This window comes from Leptonychotes weddellii, chromosome 1 (genome assembly GCF_054177405.1).
Source record: "Leptonychotes weddellii isolate Sample4059 chromosome 1, ASM5417740v2, whole genome shotgun sequence".
Lineage (NCBI taxonomy): Eukaryota > Metazoa > Chordata > Mammalia > Carnivora > Phocidae > Leptonychotes > Leptonychotes weddellii.
Window position 1 is genome coordinate 16,776,532 of NC_138369.1, and position 17,605 is coordinate 16,794,136.

The window sequence follows — 17,605 nt, forward strand, 5'->3', positions numbered from 1 at the left end:
CTTAAAGAAGCCAGAGGGGGAAAAGACCTTACCTAAAGAGGAGAAAAGATAAAAATTGTACCACACATCTCCTCAGAAACCATGCAAGGAAGGAGAGAGGGAAGTGAAATACTTAAAATGTTGAGAGACAAAAACCACCAACCTAGAATTTCACAAACCTGTCCTGTGAAAGTATCCTTCGAAAGTGGAGAAATAAAGTCTTCTTCAGACAAAAATTGAGGGCATTTGTTGCCAGTAGACCTATCTTGCAAGAAATGTTAAAAGAAATTCTTCAGAGGGAAGGATAATGATCAAGGTCAGAAACTCCAATCTATATAAAACAAGAGCAGTGGAGAAGGAACCAGTAAAGGTAGAATAAACATTTTATTTTTATTTAAGATTTTATTTATTTATTTATTTTGAGAGAAAGAGCGAGCATGCGTGTAAGCACGAGCAGGAGGTTGGGGCAAAGGGAAGAGAGAAGCGGACTCTCCGCTGAGCAGGGAGCCTGACTCGGGGCTCAAATCCCAGGACCCTGAGATCACAACCTGAACAGAAGGCAGATGCTTAACCAACGGGGCCACCCAGGTGCCCCTATTTTTCTTAATGGATCTTTATACAGTAACAGTTTATCCAAAATAACACCAATAATGTGTGATTATATATGATTATGTATATATGTACATGTGCTTATGTATGCTTATACATAAGTAAAATGAAAGACAGCAATAAAACAAGGGAAAGGAGAGAAGAATTAGGATTATTCTATCATAAAGTATTTGTACTACCTGTAAAGAGGTAGAGTGTCATTTGAAAATGGACTTGGATTACTTGTAAAGGTATATATATAGCAAACTCTAGGACAACCACTAAAAAAAGTATAACTAATATGCTAACAAAGAAGACAGCAGAATCCTAGAAAAATGCTCAATTAAAACCACAAAAAGCGTATAAAGAGTAGCAGACAAAAACAGCAACAAAAAACAAGGGAATCAAAAATTAGTAACAAGTACAGAAATGAAGCCAACTATACCAATAATCACTTAGAATGTCAATACTCCAAATACATCAATTAAAAGATATTATCAATATGGATCAATAAACAAGGCCCAACCACATGTTGTCCACTAGAAACCCACTTTAAATATAAAGACACATACAGATTAAAAATAAATGCATGGAGGGGCGCCTGGGTGGCTCAGTCATTAAGCGTCTGCCTTTAGCTCAGGTCAGGATCCCAGGGTCCTGGGATCAAGCCCCGCATCAGTGGGGAGCCTGCTTTTCCCTCTCCCTCTGCCTGCTGCCCCCCTACTTGTGCTCACTCTGTGTCAAATAAATAAATAAAATCTTTAAAATGAATGAATGAATGAATGAATGCATGGAGAAAGATATACCATGCTAACATGAATTAAAGAAAGCCAGGATAACTATATTACTTTCAGACAAAGCACACTTCAGACCAAGGAAAGCTATCAGGAATAAAGAAGGGCATTATATGATGATAAAGGGGTCAATTTTCCAAGGAAACATAACAATCCTCATCATACATCTGCCTAACAACAGAGCATCAAAATACAGGAGGCAAAAACTGACAGAACAGATGAATCCACTTATTTTAATTGGAGACTTCAATACCCCTCTATCAGAAATGAAAAGATACAAGGGGTGCCTAAGTGGCTCAGTCGCTTAAGCATCCGACTCTTGATTTCAGCTCAGGTCGTGATCTCGGGGTCCTGGGACTGAGCCCCACATCGGGCTCCAAGCTTAGCACAGAGTCTGCTTGTCCCTCTCCCTCTGCTCCTCCCCCAGCTCATGCTCTCTTTCTCTCTCAAATAAATAAATAAAATCTTGAAAGAAAGAAAGAAAGGGAAAGATACAGCAGGCAGAAAATCAGTAATGAGATAGTTGAAGTGATCAAACCATCAAACAACTGAGTATAATGGACATCTATAGACTACTTTGTCCAACAACTCAATACACATTCTTCTCAAAATCACATGAAACATTCACCAAGATAGACACATTCTGGGCCATAAAGCACACCTTAACAAATTTAAAATAGAAATCATATAATGTTTGTTCTCAGACCACAACGGCGTTAAACTAAAAATCAGTAACAAAAATATTGCTAGAAAACCCCAAAATACTTGGGAGATTAAACAACACACTTCTGAATAGCATGAGTCAAAGGAATCTCAAAAAATACTTTGAACTAAATGAAAATGAACACATACTTATAAAATTTGTGGGGTGCAGTGAAAGCAGTGCATAGAGGGAAATTTATAGCATTGAACGCATATCATTAGAAAAGAATAAAGACCTAAATTCAGTTAGCTAAGCTTCCACCTTAGAAAACTAGAAATAGAAGAGCAAATCAAATCCAAAGCAAGCAGAAAAAAAGAAGTAACAGAAATAGAGCAGATATCAATGAAACTGAAAACAGGAAATTAATAGAGAAAATCATGCAGTCAAAAGCTGGTTCTTTAAAAAGATTGATAAAATTAGGGGCACCTGGGTGGCTCAGTCAGTTAAGCATCTGCCTTTGGCTCAGGTCATGATCCCAGGGTGCTGGGATTGAGCCCTGTGTCAGGCTCCATGCTCAGTGGGAATCCTGCTTCTCCCTCTCCCTCTGCCCCTCCCCTGCTCAAGCTCTCTCTCATTAGCTTTCTCTCTCTCAAATAAATAAATAAAATCTTAAAAGAAAAAAGATTGATAAAATTGATAAGCCTCGAGCCAGGCTAGGAAAAAAAAAAAGGACACAAATTACTAATATCAGAAATGAAAGAGGGGACACATCACTACAGATCCCATGGACATTAAAAAGATAAAAGAATTCTGGGGCACCTGGTGGCTCAGTCAGTTGCGCTCAGCTTGGCCTCGGCTCAGGTCACGATCTCAGGGTCGTGGAACCGAGCCCCAGATCGGGCTCCACACCCCACTGCCTTTCCCCCTGCTCACACATGAGCACTCTCCCTCTCTCTCAAATAAATAAATCTTTAAAAAATTTTTTTAAAAGGATAAAAGAATTCTATGAACAACTGTATGCCCACAAATTTCATAACCTAGATGAAATAGACCAACTCCTTGAAAGACACCATTCGCCAAAATGCACAGAATAGATGATCTGAATAGGCCTTTAGCTATTAAAGAAACTTAATCAATAATTAATAACCTTCCAAAACAGAAAGCACCAGGCCCATATGGATTCACTGATGAATTCTACTAAACATAAAAAAAATATATCAATTCTCTAAAATCTCTTCTAGAAGACAGAAGCAGATAAAATACTTCCCGATTCATCATATGAGTCCAGCATTATTCTAATACCAACTCCAAGACATTACAGTAGTACCCCCCTCCTTATCCAACAGGGATATGTTCCAAGACACCCCACCCCAGTGGATGCCTGAAACTGAGGATAGTACCAAATCCTATATATATTTCTTGCTATACATGCATGCCTATGACAAAGTTTAGTTTATAAATTAGGCACAGTGAGAGATTAAAATAACTTATGTGAATATGGTCTCTCTTTCAAAATCTGATTGTATTGTACTCACCCTTCTTGTGATGATGTGAGAAGATAAAATGCCTACATGATAAGATGCAGTGAGGAGAATGAGGCACTGTGATATAGGCTACTACTGACCTTCTGACCATACATCAGAAAGAGGACCATCTGTTCCCAGACTGGAGTTGACTGCAGTTAACTGAAACCACGGAAAGTGAAACCACGGAAAGCGAAACTACAGATGGGGGGCTGGGAGGGGGGACTACTGCACAAGAAATGAAAACTATAGTCCACATCTCTCATGAACACAGATGTAAAAATCCTCAACAAAATATTAGCAAATCATACTGCACACTGTATACAAAGAATTACACACCACAACCAAATAGGATGTATTACAGCTATGCAAGGTTGGTTCACATTTTAGAATCAATTAATGTAATTCATTACTTCAACAGGCTAAAGAAAAAAGATCACATCAACAGATTCAGAAAAAGACTAACAAAATCCAACACCCATAACTAAAAACTCTGAGTAAAACAGGAATGGAGGGGAACTTCTTCAACTAGATAAAGAACATCTATCTATAAAGAAACCACAGCTAACAACATACTTAATGGTGAGAAACTCAAAACTTTCCTGCTAAGATCAGAATCAAGATCACTGCTTTTCAATATCATACCGGAAGTCCTAGATAATACAGTAAGACAAGAACAGGAAAAAAAAAGGGTACAGACTGGGAAGGAAGAAATAAAACTATGTTTGCAGACAATATGATTGTCTACGCAGAAAATCCTGAAGAATTGATAATCAAAACCGGATTAAGCAATTATAGCAGTGCTGCAGGACACAAAGTTAATTCACAATCTTTCCTATATAACAGCTTTCCTGCACACCAGCAATGAACAAGTGGAAACTAAAATTAAAAACACAGTATCATTTACATTAGCCCCACCTCTCAAAATTAAATACTTAGGTATAAACCTAACAAAATATGTACAAGATCTGTAGGAGGAACACTACATTACTCAGATGAAAGAAACCAAAGAAATAAATGAAGAGAGTCCATGTTCATGGATAGGAAGACTCAATATTGTCAAGATGTCAGATCTTCCTAACCTGATCTATAAATAAATTCAGTGCACTCCCATTCAAAATCCCAGCAAGTTATGTTGTGGATATCAACAAACCGATCCAAAAGTTTATATGGAGAAGCAAACAACCCAGAATGGTCAACACAATACTGAAGGAGAACAAAGTTGGAGGACTGCACTACACAACTTCAAAGCTTACTATAAAGTGACAGTAACCAAGCCAGTGAGGTACTGAAGGATACAGACAGATCAATAGAACAGTAGAGCCTAGAAATAGATCCACATAAAAACAGTCAATTGAGGGCACCTGGGTGGCTCAGTCAGTTAAGCCTCCAACTCTTGATTTCAGCTCAAATCATCATCTCAGAGTCGTGAGATAGAGCCCTGTGTCCGGCTCCACGTGGGACATGGAGCCTGCTTAAGATTCTCTCCCTCCCTCTCCTTCTGCCCCTTCCCCCCCCCAAAATAGTCAATTGATCCTTGACAAAGGAGCAGAGGCAATACAATGGGAAAAAAGTCTTCAACAAATGGTATTTAAATTGGACATCTACAAGCAAAAAAAAAAAATGAATCAATAAACCTAGACACAGACCTTACACCCTTCACAAAAATTAACTCAAAAAGAATCACAGACCTAAGTGTGAAATGCAAAACTATAAAACTCCTAAAAAATAACAGGAGAAAATCTGGATGACCTGGAGTTTGAAAACTTTTTAGATGCAACCACAAAGGCACAATTCATGAAAGAAATAAATGATAAGCTGGACTTCATGAAGACAAAAACTGCTGCTCTGTGAAAGACACTGTCAAGAGAATGAAAAGATAAGCCACAAACTAAGAGGAAATATTTGCAAATAACATATCAGATAAAGGACTATCAGCCAAAATATTCAAAGAACTCTTAAAACTCAATAAAAACACAAGCAACCCAACTTAGAAATAAGCCAGTGACTTTGACACCTCACCAAAGAAGATCTATAAATGGCAAATAAGCATGTAGAAGATGCTCCACAAGGTATGTCATCAGGGAGATGCAAATTAAAATAACAATGAGAGCCTTCCACTTAGAAAGAAGCTTCCTGAAGTGGGGGAGGAGCCCAGAGGGATTGTGGAGAAAGTCTCCTTCCTTTTGGTCTGGTACCAGCCATCAGGAAGGGTGTCAATAGACTCAGTTAAATCATTTTCAGAAAATATGTGTAGCAGGCTCATAAAACTCCAAGACCTTACTTAGTTCCTTTCTACTCCAAAAAATCAAACGACACATTTTGATTATGTGTAGCGGTTGTTCAACTAAAAGAATGTCTATTAATTTTTTAATTTAATTAAATACTGATATATATATATATATATACTACTACATACCTATTAGAATGTCCAAAATCCAAAACACTGACAACACCAAATGCTGGTAAGGATGTGAAACAACAAGAATTCTCGTGAAAATGCAAAATGGTATATAGCCTCTTTGGCAGACAGTTTGTCATTTTCTTATGAAATTAAATATAACTCTTCCCATACAATCTAGCAACAGCACTCCTTAGTATTTACCCAAAGGAGTTGAAATTTATGTCCACAGAAAAGCCTATACATGGATGTTTATAGGAGCTTTATGCATAGAGAATGTGGTATGAGCCCAGTTGACAGGAAAGATCTGCTGAAAGTCAGAAGTTTAAGAAACACTTCAGAATGGACAGTGACACACCACATAGGCAAGCACCTACACTATGACCATAACTTAAAATTCCCTACGAAAAAAAACTAAGATTCTGTGAGACATACTATCTACCCACATTTAATAAATGTTTAATTTCCAAAGGCGTCAAAATCTTCTTTACTTATAAGCTCCAATCCATTACTGTGAAAAGAGACTATGCCATAAAATTGAGAAAATGCAAACCAGACCTTTATAAAGCTTAAGCCATTTCGAAGACCCATCTCAGCAGACTGACTTTTCTGTTTTGTACTGACACTGAGAATATGGGGGCTGCTCTTTCTGAAGCCACACAGGGCACTGGTCCCAAAAGTGAGTTCAAGAAAACCTCCAAAACAATTTCTGAGATTGCTAACATCCAAATGAATCTACAAATGGAACTCACAGGACCATCAGGTACTGGAGTTAAAGTTTATAATAACAAAAATCTGCTTTCTTCTGAGTTTTAGTTATTTTAGTAATTTTATGGATGATATGCCTGCAGAATATGCCAACAGGTAGCAAAGGCTGTTATTAAAAAATCTTTATAGCAAAAAGCAGCAGAGCATAACATACTGTTTTATAAAGCATTGTTCAGCAACAAGAAATCTCAAAGACCACTGACCTGGTCCTCCTCTTCATCCTCATCCTCTGCCAAACGTTGCCTGCCCACTTCATACAGCCTGCACACTGTGTCCATATTCAGAGCATCCATGCTGCCTTGGTTCTGAAAGAGAATACCCAGTCCACAAAGAGCAGTTAGTTTTCAGAAGGCGCACATCTACATCTCAGTTATGACTGGCACCCATGCCCTTTAACCCTACAACTATCAAAGCTTCTGATACCCAAAATTCTTGAACTCTGAAAATGTTATGCCTGGGACACAGAAAGGGAAAAAAAGCAGGATGAGAAGGCTGATCCCAGAGCAAGGGATACAGGCAAAAGAGAGACCACCATCCTTGGAATGAACTGTCTTGCTCTGGCAAGAGATACAGGCTCCTCTAAGAAAGGGGTGACAGTGAATCCAAGATATTAGAAGATGGGACAGATTGTCCACGTTGTTTTATATTGGGATTTTCTTATTATTTCTCTTACAATATATATCTCCCCATCAAATGAGTAGGTTATCAATAACGTTACACCTTCGGAAATGCATCAACTTTAAAACATATCTTAGATCACCTTAAAAATGCCTGTAGTATAACTTGAAAATGATCATAAAGATCAGAACAAGACAGCAGGGTTTCTGCTGGTTCCCTTTACCTCAATGACAGCAAGATAGCAGTCTTTGGTGTCTGTACACAGGTCAAAGATGTTCCGTTTCACATCAATGGTTGCTGGAAAACAGAACGTGACAAGATTCAGGACTGCACTATTGTTATGACCTTAAAACCAGCTTTTCCTCTAAAAGAATTTCAAGGTGATTTTTCATAACTATTTCCATAACTTCTTGGCCTTTCAGTGAAAAATTACAGAAAAGGGATGATCTTAAGTAAGGAAAACCAAAACATGACAAAATGAACAATGTCAGCTCCTTCATGCTTACCTATAGGTTTGTAGTCAGTTGCATTAAATGTCCGGAAGGATGATCCAAATGGGCTTTTCATCCTCTCTTCCATTAAGTCATCTTCATCATCTGCCTGCAGCATAGCTAATTGGGAGGAAGGGGGAAAGGGAGCCAAAGAGCAAAACACTATTAGAAATCAGAAACATCCCTTATTCACAAGTGCAGAAATATTAATGGACAGTCAAGACTTCAGTTTCCTTGTAGTAAATTCACTCTATCTAGTTAGTTCCTCTCAGTGCATCCTCCTTGCCTACCCCAAACAGTATCCTCAACCTCTCATCGAGCTCTCAACAAGTATTATAGCTAAAGGCTTACAACATCACAAGACCACAAACGCAAAGATTCTTCAAGTTCATAATGAGACTGAGAGGATGATGATACAGATGGGAAATTAATGCATGAAATTTCTTTCTATGCAAGATTTAATTGTTATCTTCAAAGCCAGTGGCCTTTCATCCTAAATCAACATTATTTTCATCAACAAACTTTGTCACCATTTGTGCTATCATTTTATCTTTTATGTTACAACCTTCAAACGCTTTCCAATTCACATTTGAGAGACGTTTCCAAACAAAAAGTATCAAATTAATGAGAGGAAAGAGAGGGGAGAAAAATAATGTAGAAAAGTAAAAAGTGGGGTGCCTGGGTGGCTCCGTCGTTAAGCGTCTGCCTTCGGCTCAGATCATGGTCCCAGGGTCCTGGGATCGAGCCCCTCATTGGGCTCCCTGCTCCGCAGGAAGCCTGCTTCTCCCTTCCCCACTCCCCCTGCTTGTGTTCCCTCTCTCACTGTATCTCTCTCTGTCAAATAAATAAAATCTTTAAAAAAAAAAAAAAAGAAAAAGAAAAGTAAAAAGTTTATTACCTCCATACATCACTGTCCCCGTGTGGTTAAACACCACACGACACTGATCCAGAGCAGGAACTGTATGTAAAAGATGGAAAGTGCGAAGATCCCACTAGGAAGAGGGCGGTCAAGGAAACCTATTTTATACAAAATTTCTTATGCAACCTCATTGGGGAAATTCTGAAATATCACTTTTTTCCCCTCCTGTGAGATACGAATGCTTTAAAGTTAAGCTTTTTTAAAGGTAAAATAAAAATGCTTTCAGAGTAGAACAAAAGCATGTAGAATGTATATTACAGAATAATATCCCTGAAAATCTCCTATGATATCCTCATATACATGAAAGCGACATGAATTCCCATCCTCTCAACAGTAACACTTCATTTTACTCTTATGTCTAGCAATTGATTTCTGTAGTGCAAAAGTAAAATCCTTCTGAAGACATAAAAGCCAGTTATTTAATATATGAAGAAGCACAAGGCAGGAATCTGGTCACTCTTCTCAATACAAAGAAAAACATGCTAGTCAAAGTCATTGGTAATTATCAACCACTGGAGATTAACACTTCAAAGGAGAGGCACCAAATTATTACCTGTGTGGATACTTTAATAGGATGTTGGTAGAAAGATTATTTCTGCATCACAAACCAGCTAACAAATGGAAAGTAAGACACAGGTGTAAAGGATACAATCTCAGTATTAATGATGACCTCCAGTCCATTTGGATGGAAAACGCCACTGATGTTCATGTTGAACTTGTCAAACTTGTGGATGGCCTGTGCAGAGCGGACATCCCAGAGGACGCCATCATTTAAGACAAGATCATCTGTAGGATTAAAGGTGGCACAATTCCTCTTGTAGTTGTTGGCAAGATCTGGGTTAAACAGAGTCAACAGCTTGTTGCCAGTCTGAATATCATAAATCTTTAGAGAAGAAGGGGCGGGAAGAGAAAAATCAGACCAATCCATCCTTTGACAATTCAAAGAGAAGCTGTGTAAAATATCTCTCCATGCTTTCCAAATCCCACCAAAATCATGAAAGCCCTAATATTGTAGAATACCTGAAAAGTAGGAAGACTACACCAATCCAAGCAAAGTTTAAGTGCTGTGGTTCCCATTCAAGGTTTGAAAAGTCTCTTTCCCACAAGAAAATGAAAAAAGAGGGGCGCCTGGGTGGCTCAGTCATTAAGCGTCTGCCTTCAGCTCAGGTCCTGATCCCAGGGTCCTGGGATCGAGCCCCGAATCAGGCTCCCTGCTCTGCGGGAAGCCTGCTTCTCCCTCTCCCACTCCCCCTGCTTATGTTCCCCATCTCTCTGTGTCTCTCTCTGTCAAATAAATAAATAAAATCTTAAAAAAAAAAAAAAGAAAATGAAAAAAGAGATCGCAATAAAGATAAGAAAACCCTCTTCTACCCCTACCCCTTTCAAGAAACAGAAAATGTTTCTACAATTGAAATGGAGAAATTCATATGGATTGACCAATGATTACCCATGGAATACTAATAAAGGGCCACTTTTTGAAGAAAGGCATCAATGAAATTCCCCTTTCTCCTTAAAATCTCCCAATATTTTAGCCCTACAATACTAAAAGTTCCAAAGTCTACAATGTACAACCCATGCAGAGACCAGATCTTTCCCAACAGCTTACACATATGCTGTAATATCTCCAATCTTTAAAAAAAAAAAAAAAAAAAAATCCTCCTTTAATATAGGAACAAATAAGGAGACACCACAAGAAAACAAACAAATCGAGATCATGGGACAAGACAACTAGCCTGGTCTCTTCAAAAGTCAATGTCATGAAAACTGGAGAAATGGTTCTTGGCTTTATAACATTAGTGAGACATACAACCAAATGCAATATGTGAATCTTGGCTGGATCCTGGTTCAAAAAAAACAAAAAGCATTTGAAACCAAACACATCAGGAACAATGGGGAAAACTGAATATGGAATGGATATCAGATGATATTTGGGAATTACTCTAAGTTTTCTTACATTTAATAGAGTACGATTATGTAGTAAAATGTCCTTATTGCTAGAATATGCATGCTGTAAGACTCAGAAATAAAATGTCATGATATCTGCAACTTACTTTTAAATGATTCAGAAATACATACATACATATTTAGACAAAAAGAAAATGGCAAAACATTACACTGTTGAATCTAGGTGGTAGGTATATGTACTACTCTTTCAATTTTTTTATGTATTTTAACATTTTCAAATGAACAGTTTGAGATAAACCCTCCCTTCACAACCCCATATTTCCCACACCCCCCTTCCAGCTACTACACCCCAATTCTCTGCTTTGTTTTTCAGCAAAAACACTTCAGAAAATTTGTGTCTACTCAGTGTCTCCACTTCCCTGTTCTCTCATGAACCTACTCCAATCAGACTGTCACCCTGGTGCATAGAACTAGCTCCTCATGTGGTTAACAATAAGCTCCACATTGTTCAATCAAAAGTACCTCTCAATTCTCATCTTATATACCCATCAATAGTTTCTGACTCAGCTGATCAAGTATTCCTCAAAAAGATCTTCCCTTGCCTTCTGTGGCACATCTTTTTCCTAAGGTCTCCTGCTGCTTTACTGGCCATTCTTCTTGGTCTCCCTCCCAAGTCCCTCCTCACGTGGCAAATCTGAAATATTGGCACATGCCAGGACCGTCCCCACAGTTCTCTTCTCTAGCCTCCTTAATGATTTCATCCAGGTTCATGGCTCAAGACTACCGGCATGTAGATAACTCTTGTATTTATATCTCCTATTCCACACCTCTCCTGAACTCCCATTTCATATATTCAACTGCCCATTCCCTACTTGAATGTCTAATAGAATAACAAACTGCATGTGTCCAGAATCCCAGGGCCCAGCTGTTATCACTTCTCATCACCTGCGCCATGCCCACCTGGGGCCAGCCCCACTGCAGCCTTCACATGTGGGCTAGCATGACACCTTCCTAACTGGAAAGCCTGCTCTTGCTTCTCTCACAGAAACCAGACTCACACTTTAGGACCTTTACATCCAATCATGTGTCCTCTGCTCACCCTCCAGTGTCTGCATCTCATGCAGGAAACGTCAGAGGTCCTAACAACACCCTATAAGATGCTACTATGATATGTGTCGCCCCCTCCCCCCAACACTGACCTGTTCCCCCTTCTCTCTCTCTCATCTCCCAAGTAAGGGCTTTTCCCTTGACATTCCCTCCACTTAAAACACTTTTCCCCCAGATATCTATGACACCACACTACCGTCAAAACACTCCTTAAACATCACCCAATCAGTGATACTGATTATCCTAGATAAAATACACAAGTCCATCACACCACCACCACCACTTCCTACCTCTTACCCTGCTTCTTTTCCTTGGCAGCACTTACACCTAACATATCATATATCTGCTTCTATATTTATTGTCTCCCCAGTGAAGCTTCATAAAGGCAGGGACTTACATTTCACCTAAAACTAAATAAGTATTTGAAAATAACTGCCGTGCTGATGACATCTTTCTCGAGTTGCCAGATTAGTTCATGTTTGGTCCCATGTAACTTAGAACTACCTTATTACATTTCTAGATTCTATCTAGAAAAAATATCACTAAGTAATCTGTTGTTACCCTTAGGACTGTCCTTCAGTCCAGAAGCTTTGAGTACAAATTGGTATAATTAGCTTGAAAACAGTGGATTCTAAAGCACTTACGTGGGCAATGTCTCCTTTTGTACCTATGACCCGATCCTGAGAATGCTTACTGAACTCAACATAGTGATCTTCTGTGAAGGAATGCCTACAGACAAACAACAGAAGTACTTAAGCGATGGACCTTCAGAACATACTCACTCAACCAACTGAAAATAAACATGAGTCTCAGCCTCCTGCCTGACCATACCCATCTGAGGATTCCCAGCAACCAAAGAGGAAGTATTGTACACTTAAGATTAAAAAAAAAAAAAATTTCCTCCACGTTTGACCAAGAAGATCCAAAAGAATTAATTATAAGTAATTAACAGGAGTTACTTGGTTTAAAAAAATGGCTAAGAGGCCACCCATGTCTTTGAAATATACCCCAGCAAAGAGTGCAACTGTCAAATGTGAACATGAGAAAATACACAGATGTGCCATTTTGGATTAGTGAAGGGTCAGTTGTGTGATGGGAGTGGTAAGAATACTTGTTAAGAATATCCTGGAATTAAAAAGGATACAATCTTATTAAACATGAGCCACAGATGAGGAAGAGAGAAATTAGCAATAACTCACGGCATTTGTCTTTTCCCAAAAGGCTTCAAGTTGAAGAATTGGATGAAGGGGAATATAAATTAGGTAAATTGTAGAACAGAAAGACTAGGGTTATAAAAGTAGTTACATACTTCATATCAAATACTGATTTCATTCCCCAAAGTGCAGACAGAGGCTGGCTCCAAGTAGCAGATGTCAGCAGTAAGGACCCATCCTAAAAGAAGAAGGAGGCCCACAGTGGGTAATCATGTGTTTATATAAATGCTATCTGACCTTAGCATTTTAAAATATAAGCTTAAAAAATATTGTCGTATTATAAAGAAAACAGAAAAATTCCAAAGAACCAAGAAATTGTTGAAGCTGCTAGAATTTAATATGTACACATGCAATGTCCTAAAAAAATACTTAAATTTAAGAAAATACTAAATCCTCCTGACCTAGTAACAAAAAATACAATAGTTCCAAGGGCAGAGGAAGAGAAAACTTGGAAAGAAGTCAAGGATGGTTCCTCCTTTCTTAATATTTGGCCACATTCCTCAGTCTCCCTCATCTGAAATATCAGTCAACTGAAAATATTTGCTAGACTTTCTTACAGACTCTTACAATTGTTTCAAAAAAAAAAAAAGCCCAATAAAAACTGAGTTTTCTTTACTCTAAAATCAGGAAAATTATCCTTGTCATCTTAACAGTCCTGACTTTTAGAAATAACAAAGGTATCAATTCCATCCATAGAATACTACTAATAAACCATGACCCACTAGAATCCTATAATGCGTTTCCTAAAAACGCATACTTTGAGATTTCTTCCTGACACAAAAGGAAAACTTTTGTAATCATAGTTGATAGACTGTTTCCATCTGAGGCAAATTAAAAAAAAAAAAAAAAATTACACCCACACACACCTCCCCCTCTTAGAAGAGGATTGGTAAACTTTTACTTGAAGGGCCAAACAGTAAATACATCAGGCTTTGTAAGCCATATGGTCTGTGTCACAACTACTCAACTCCGCCATTGTAGTACAGAAGCGGCCACAGACCATACATAGACGGATGAGCATGGATACAAGTTTATATATAATGCCAGCCCATAAGCTGACAGTTCACCAACCCATCTTAGAAGAATGACTGAGAACAACCTAGGGATCCTTACCCTAGAAGGTTCAAGATGTGTGATAGCCGAGTTGTGACAGTTATAGCTGGCCTCCTCCTGTCCACTAAACACATTATAGAGCTTCAACTGCCCAGTGCAGGTGCCAAGCATCAGGAAGCGCTCCCGTGCTGAGAACGCACAACAAGTGAAGCCACTCTCATCCTCATTGGCTTCCCTGAACACTGAAATAGGACGGAACCTAAGCAAAAGAGAATCAGAGACAAAGAATGCACAAGGACTCTGAAAACAGAAAACTTTGCTAGAAGGTTGAAAGAAAAAAAACAAAGCATTTATATTTCAAATGGCTTCTTCCAAAATATCACAGTGACCTTCAGTGATTCATGATTTCATTTTAAGCGAGAGAAAAGGACCTCTACTTCCCAAATTTAAATAACAAAAATCCCCATGTTTAAAACCTGCAATCCCATCATCTTTATGTGAGATTTGTGAAGAATCAAAACAGGAGACAACTTGGACCAGCACAAAAACAAGTTTGGGAATCTAGTTAGACACAGCATGGTGCATGGGCTCTAGAAATAATACTAGCTCTAACAAGAACACAGAGTATCTTAACAATATACAACAATCACACAAGGAACCCATGGTTGACAGAAGGGGGTAGAGTCACATTACTCATGTATTCACATAAAGTGACAATCACTGGTATTTCAGGCCAACAAATAGTCTGGCTTTCTGGATTCATCACTCTATGCCGGTATCACCCACACATTTTGATTTAAATAGCAGAATCATTCCAATTCCCAGGGAGGTGGCCTCTCCTTACCTGCTAAAGATAAGGTGCCTATCAAAGCATCCGCCATCCACCCCTCCATACTTTGGAAATGATGCCCTGCGATTTAGCCTTGAGGTAAAGTTTATTGGCGCTTGCCGCCTCTGTTTTGGCTCAGGACATTGATGAGGAGTAAAGAGAGAGAAAGGTGGGCAGGTGGCAACTGGGTTCTTGCAGCGAGCATGCTGCTCTCTAAGATATTCTGTGATGATACTGTCCAGCGTAGGTGGGGAAGGAAGATGTCTGTCCAACTGTTTTTTTATGGCTGGGCTTTGGCTGTAGGCGCCATGGTCCGACTTCTGCCGCAACACTCTGATTTTCCTGCCATTGCAGGGTGATGGCCTCTCTCTGATAAAACTGATCCTACCAATCAAGGGGGAACTGCCTGCATAAGATGGGCCAGGCAAAGCTAGTGAACCCTGGGGGGGCCGTGGCTGAGGATGGGCAGTGGGGGCAGGAGGGGCAGAGGCACCCACAGCAGCATGGCTTCCCAGTCGAGTTGCAATGCCATTGGCGATGCGAGGGGTTCGGGGAAGAGAGACAGGAGAAGCAGCAGCAGTGACTGGGGTGAAGGCAGATGAATGAGAGGCAGCAGTCATGGGCAAGTCAGCCTCTTTCGTCAGCACAGTTGCTGTCTCCCCAAGCCCTTTAGAAATGAGATGGTTTCGTATCAACAGAAGCAGCTCTTTCTCAGGGAAGGAAATCCTTGATTGGGCAACAACATCTGCTTTTTGCAGTCGTGCCAGAGACACGTCAGTGCCAATGAGAAGTGGCTTTCCTGACACTCGTTCAATGAGCTCAGCGGCATACTTGCAGAACTTGACATGGTCACTGCGCTTGTCCTGCAGGACAGGCTCCTTCATCAGCTGCTGGATCTGGCAGCTGCTGAAAAGAGGCAGTTTGCTGATGATCTGCCGGACAGTGCTACTGCGTGACAGGCCCACCAGGGCCTTGCAGGCCAGAGCCCTTATTTGGTCTGCATCGGTGATAGGCATCTTGATGGACAGTAAGGACAGGAGCACCTTGATGCCATTGTTGGACTGGACCACATTCCACATCTTGGCCAGGGTGTGCTCGCTGCTTTTGGGAGTCTGAGGCAGCTTTCTCCGAGGAGTTCCAGAGATGAATTTGCCAATACTGGAAATTCGGTTATCTGGGCCACACACACAATTGATGATAATCTGAAGTGCTGACTTCTGAATTTCAGCATCATGGATAAAGAACTCACCCTCAGCCACTCCCAAAATAATGCTGATACCTATGGGGGAGAAATACAAAACATTTTATATTGTTCCTCATAAAACAGACAACTTCAATGATTGTTCCAGAGTCAAAATTTAGACTTCTATTCATTTTGTTCCACTTAAAACTACTATACCTTTTTATTAAAGTACAAGGAATTGTCTGAACAAAATACAATCAGTTCTACTACACTGTATCTTCATGATGCAATACCTCATACGCAGTTGTTAAATAGGGGAATGATGTCAGTATTACATGGAAGACACCAAGGGTCATGTGCAATTTTTCCTGGGTAAGGTGAGCAAAAATAGCAGGAATAAATTAAAACCTTTAGCAGAAAAGGGAAGAGCCCTCAGCCTGATTGCCACAATGGCACCAGGAACCCTTTCTGCTATATATATGAAGAAAGTTAAAAAAGTGGCTGCACCTCAGGCTTTCTCCCCAAAGTGGTGGTGCACCCCAAGACCCACAACCAGTCACACCACTTTGCATGCTCACCTTAGCAGGAGCCCTTACCAGTGTGCTGCTCTTAATAAAGTATATTTTCAAACAAACCATATTTTCCTTTTGTTCTTGTGTATGATAGCTTTTGTCCATTCTGAGTGGCTTGCCAATAACTGATTTTGTTAGGGCTCAGATTACAAATTTGCTTTAAGTTTTTTACTGTCTGCCCCAACCCATTTTTCCCATAAACTTTATTTTTAGCACAAGACTCTGCAGAGTACAAGGTTCTCAAGAATGAATACGTCCCATCATAGCACATGTACCACTCAGAAAATCTGAGTTCACTAACACAACTCCCTTATATAAAAGTGTACAGCACAACTTAGATGGGACAAGGCACCCTCCACTACTACTTTCTGTTCTAATATTGCAAATTAAGTAAACAAAATAGACAAATTAAGTAAACAAAAACAGAACAGCAAATAAAAACAAATCCAGACCAAACAATCACAAAAATGGAAAGGTACAACCTACCTACAGTGGAGACAGTGGAGCCAGCCTCATCCAGCACATCCACTGATTCTGCCAACTGGAGCTGGATTTTTGGCACAACAGTGAGAATAGCCAGGACATCCAAGGCAAAGCGCACAGTGTCATTCCTGGAGAGGAAAAACAATTACTCAAATGGAAACTAGGATACAGCCAAAAGAAACAACAGTTGAGAGAGAGAGAGAGAGAGATACACAATGGATCAGAACTACTACCTGTGTGGGCTCCATCCCTAGCCATGACATCAAGAGAGGACTTGTAAGTCACCATGATATTACTTCCAAAACAATGGGGATGGAATTTTCACCACTCAAACTGCTAAGATTAAAAACAAAGGATAATCCCCAATGCTGGTAAGGATGTATAAAGACAAATGCTCTCAAACTTTTGGTGGGAACAGAAATAGGACCCTCTTTTGAAAAAATGATCTAGAAATAGGAAACAAGATATTTAAAAGGTGTGTAAGTTTTAGCCCAGGAATTTCACCTGGACGAATCCGTCCTAATCAAAAGTACAA

General features: G+C 39.5%; 1 protein-coding gene across 1 annotated transcript in view; it reads right to left on the minus strand.

Annotated features, from left to right (window-relative positions):
* DCAF1 (DDB1 and CUL4 associated factor 1) overlaps positions 1–17,605 on the minus strand; it is a 64,280-nt gene that overhangs the window by 15,908 nt on the left and 30,767 nt on the right. Inside the window, exons 12-21 of the mRNA XM_081818571.1 lie at positions 17,074–17,198; positions 14,848–16,111; positions 14,064–14,262; positions 13,046–13,128; positions 12,381–12,465; positions 9,374–9,607; positions 8,704–8,797; positions 7,821–7,925; positions 7,538–7,611; positions 6,900–7,001 (exon numbers count right to left, since the gene is read on the minus strand). Of these exons, the coding sequence (XP_081674697.1) occupies positions 6,900–7,001; positions 7,538–7,611; positions 7,821–7,925; positions 8,704–8,797; positions 9,374–9,607; positions 12,381–12,465; positions 13,046–13,128; positions 14,064–14,262; positions 14,848–16,111; positions 17,074–17,198 (2,365 nt within the window). The remainder of the gene's footprint in view (positions 1–6,899; positions 7,002–7,537; positions 7,612–7,820; positions 7,926–8,703; positions 8,798–9,373; positions 9,608–12,380; positions 12,466–13,045; positions 13,129–14,063; positions 14,263–14,847; positions 16,112–17,073; positions 17,199–17,605) is intronic.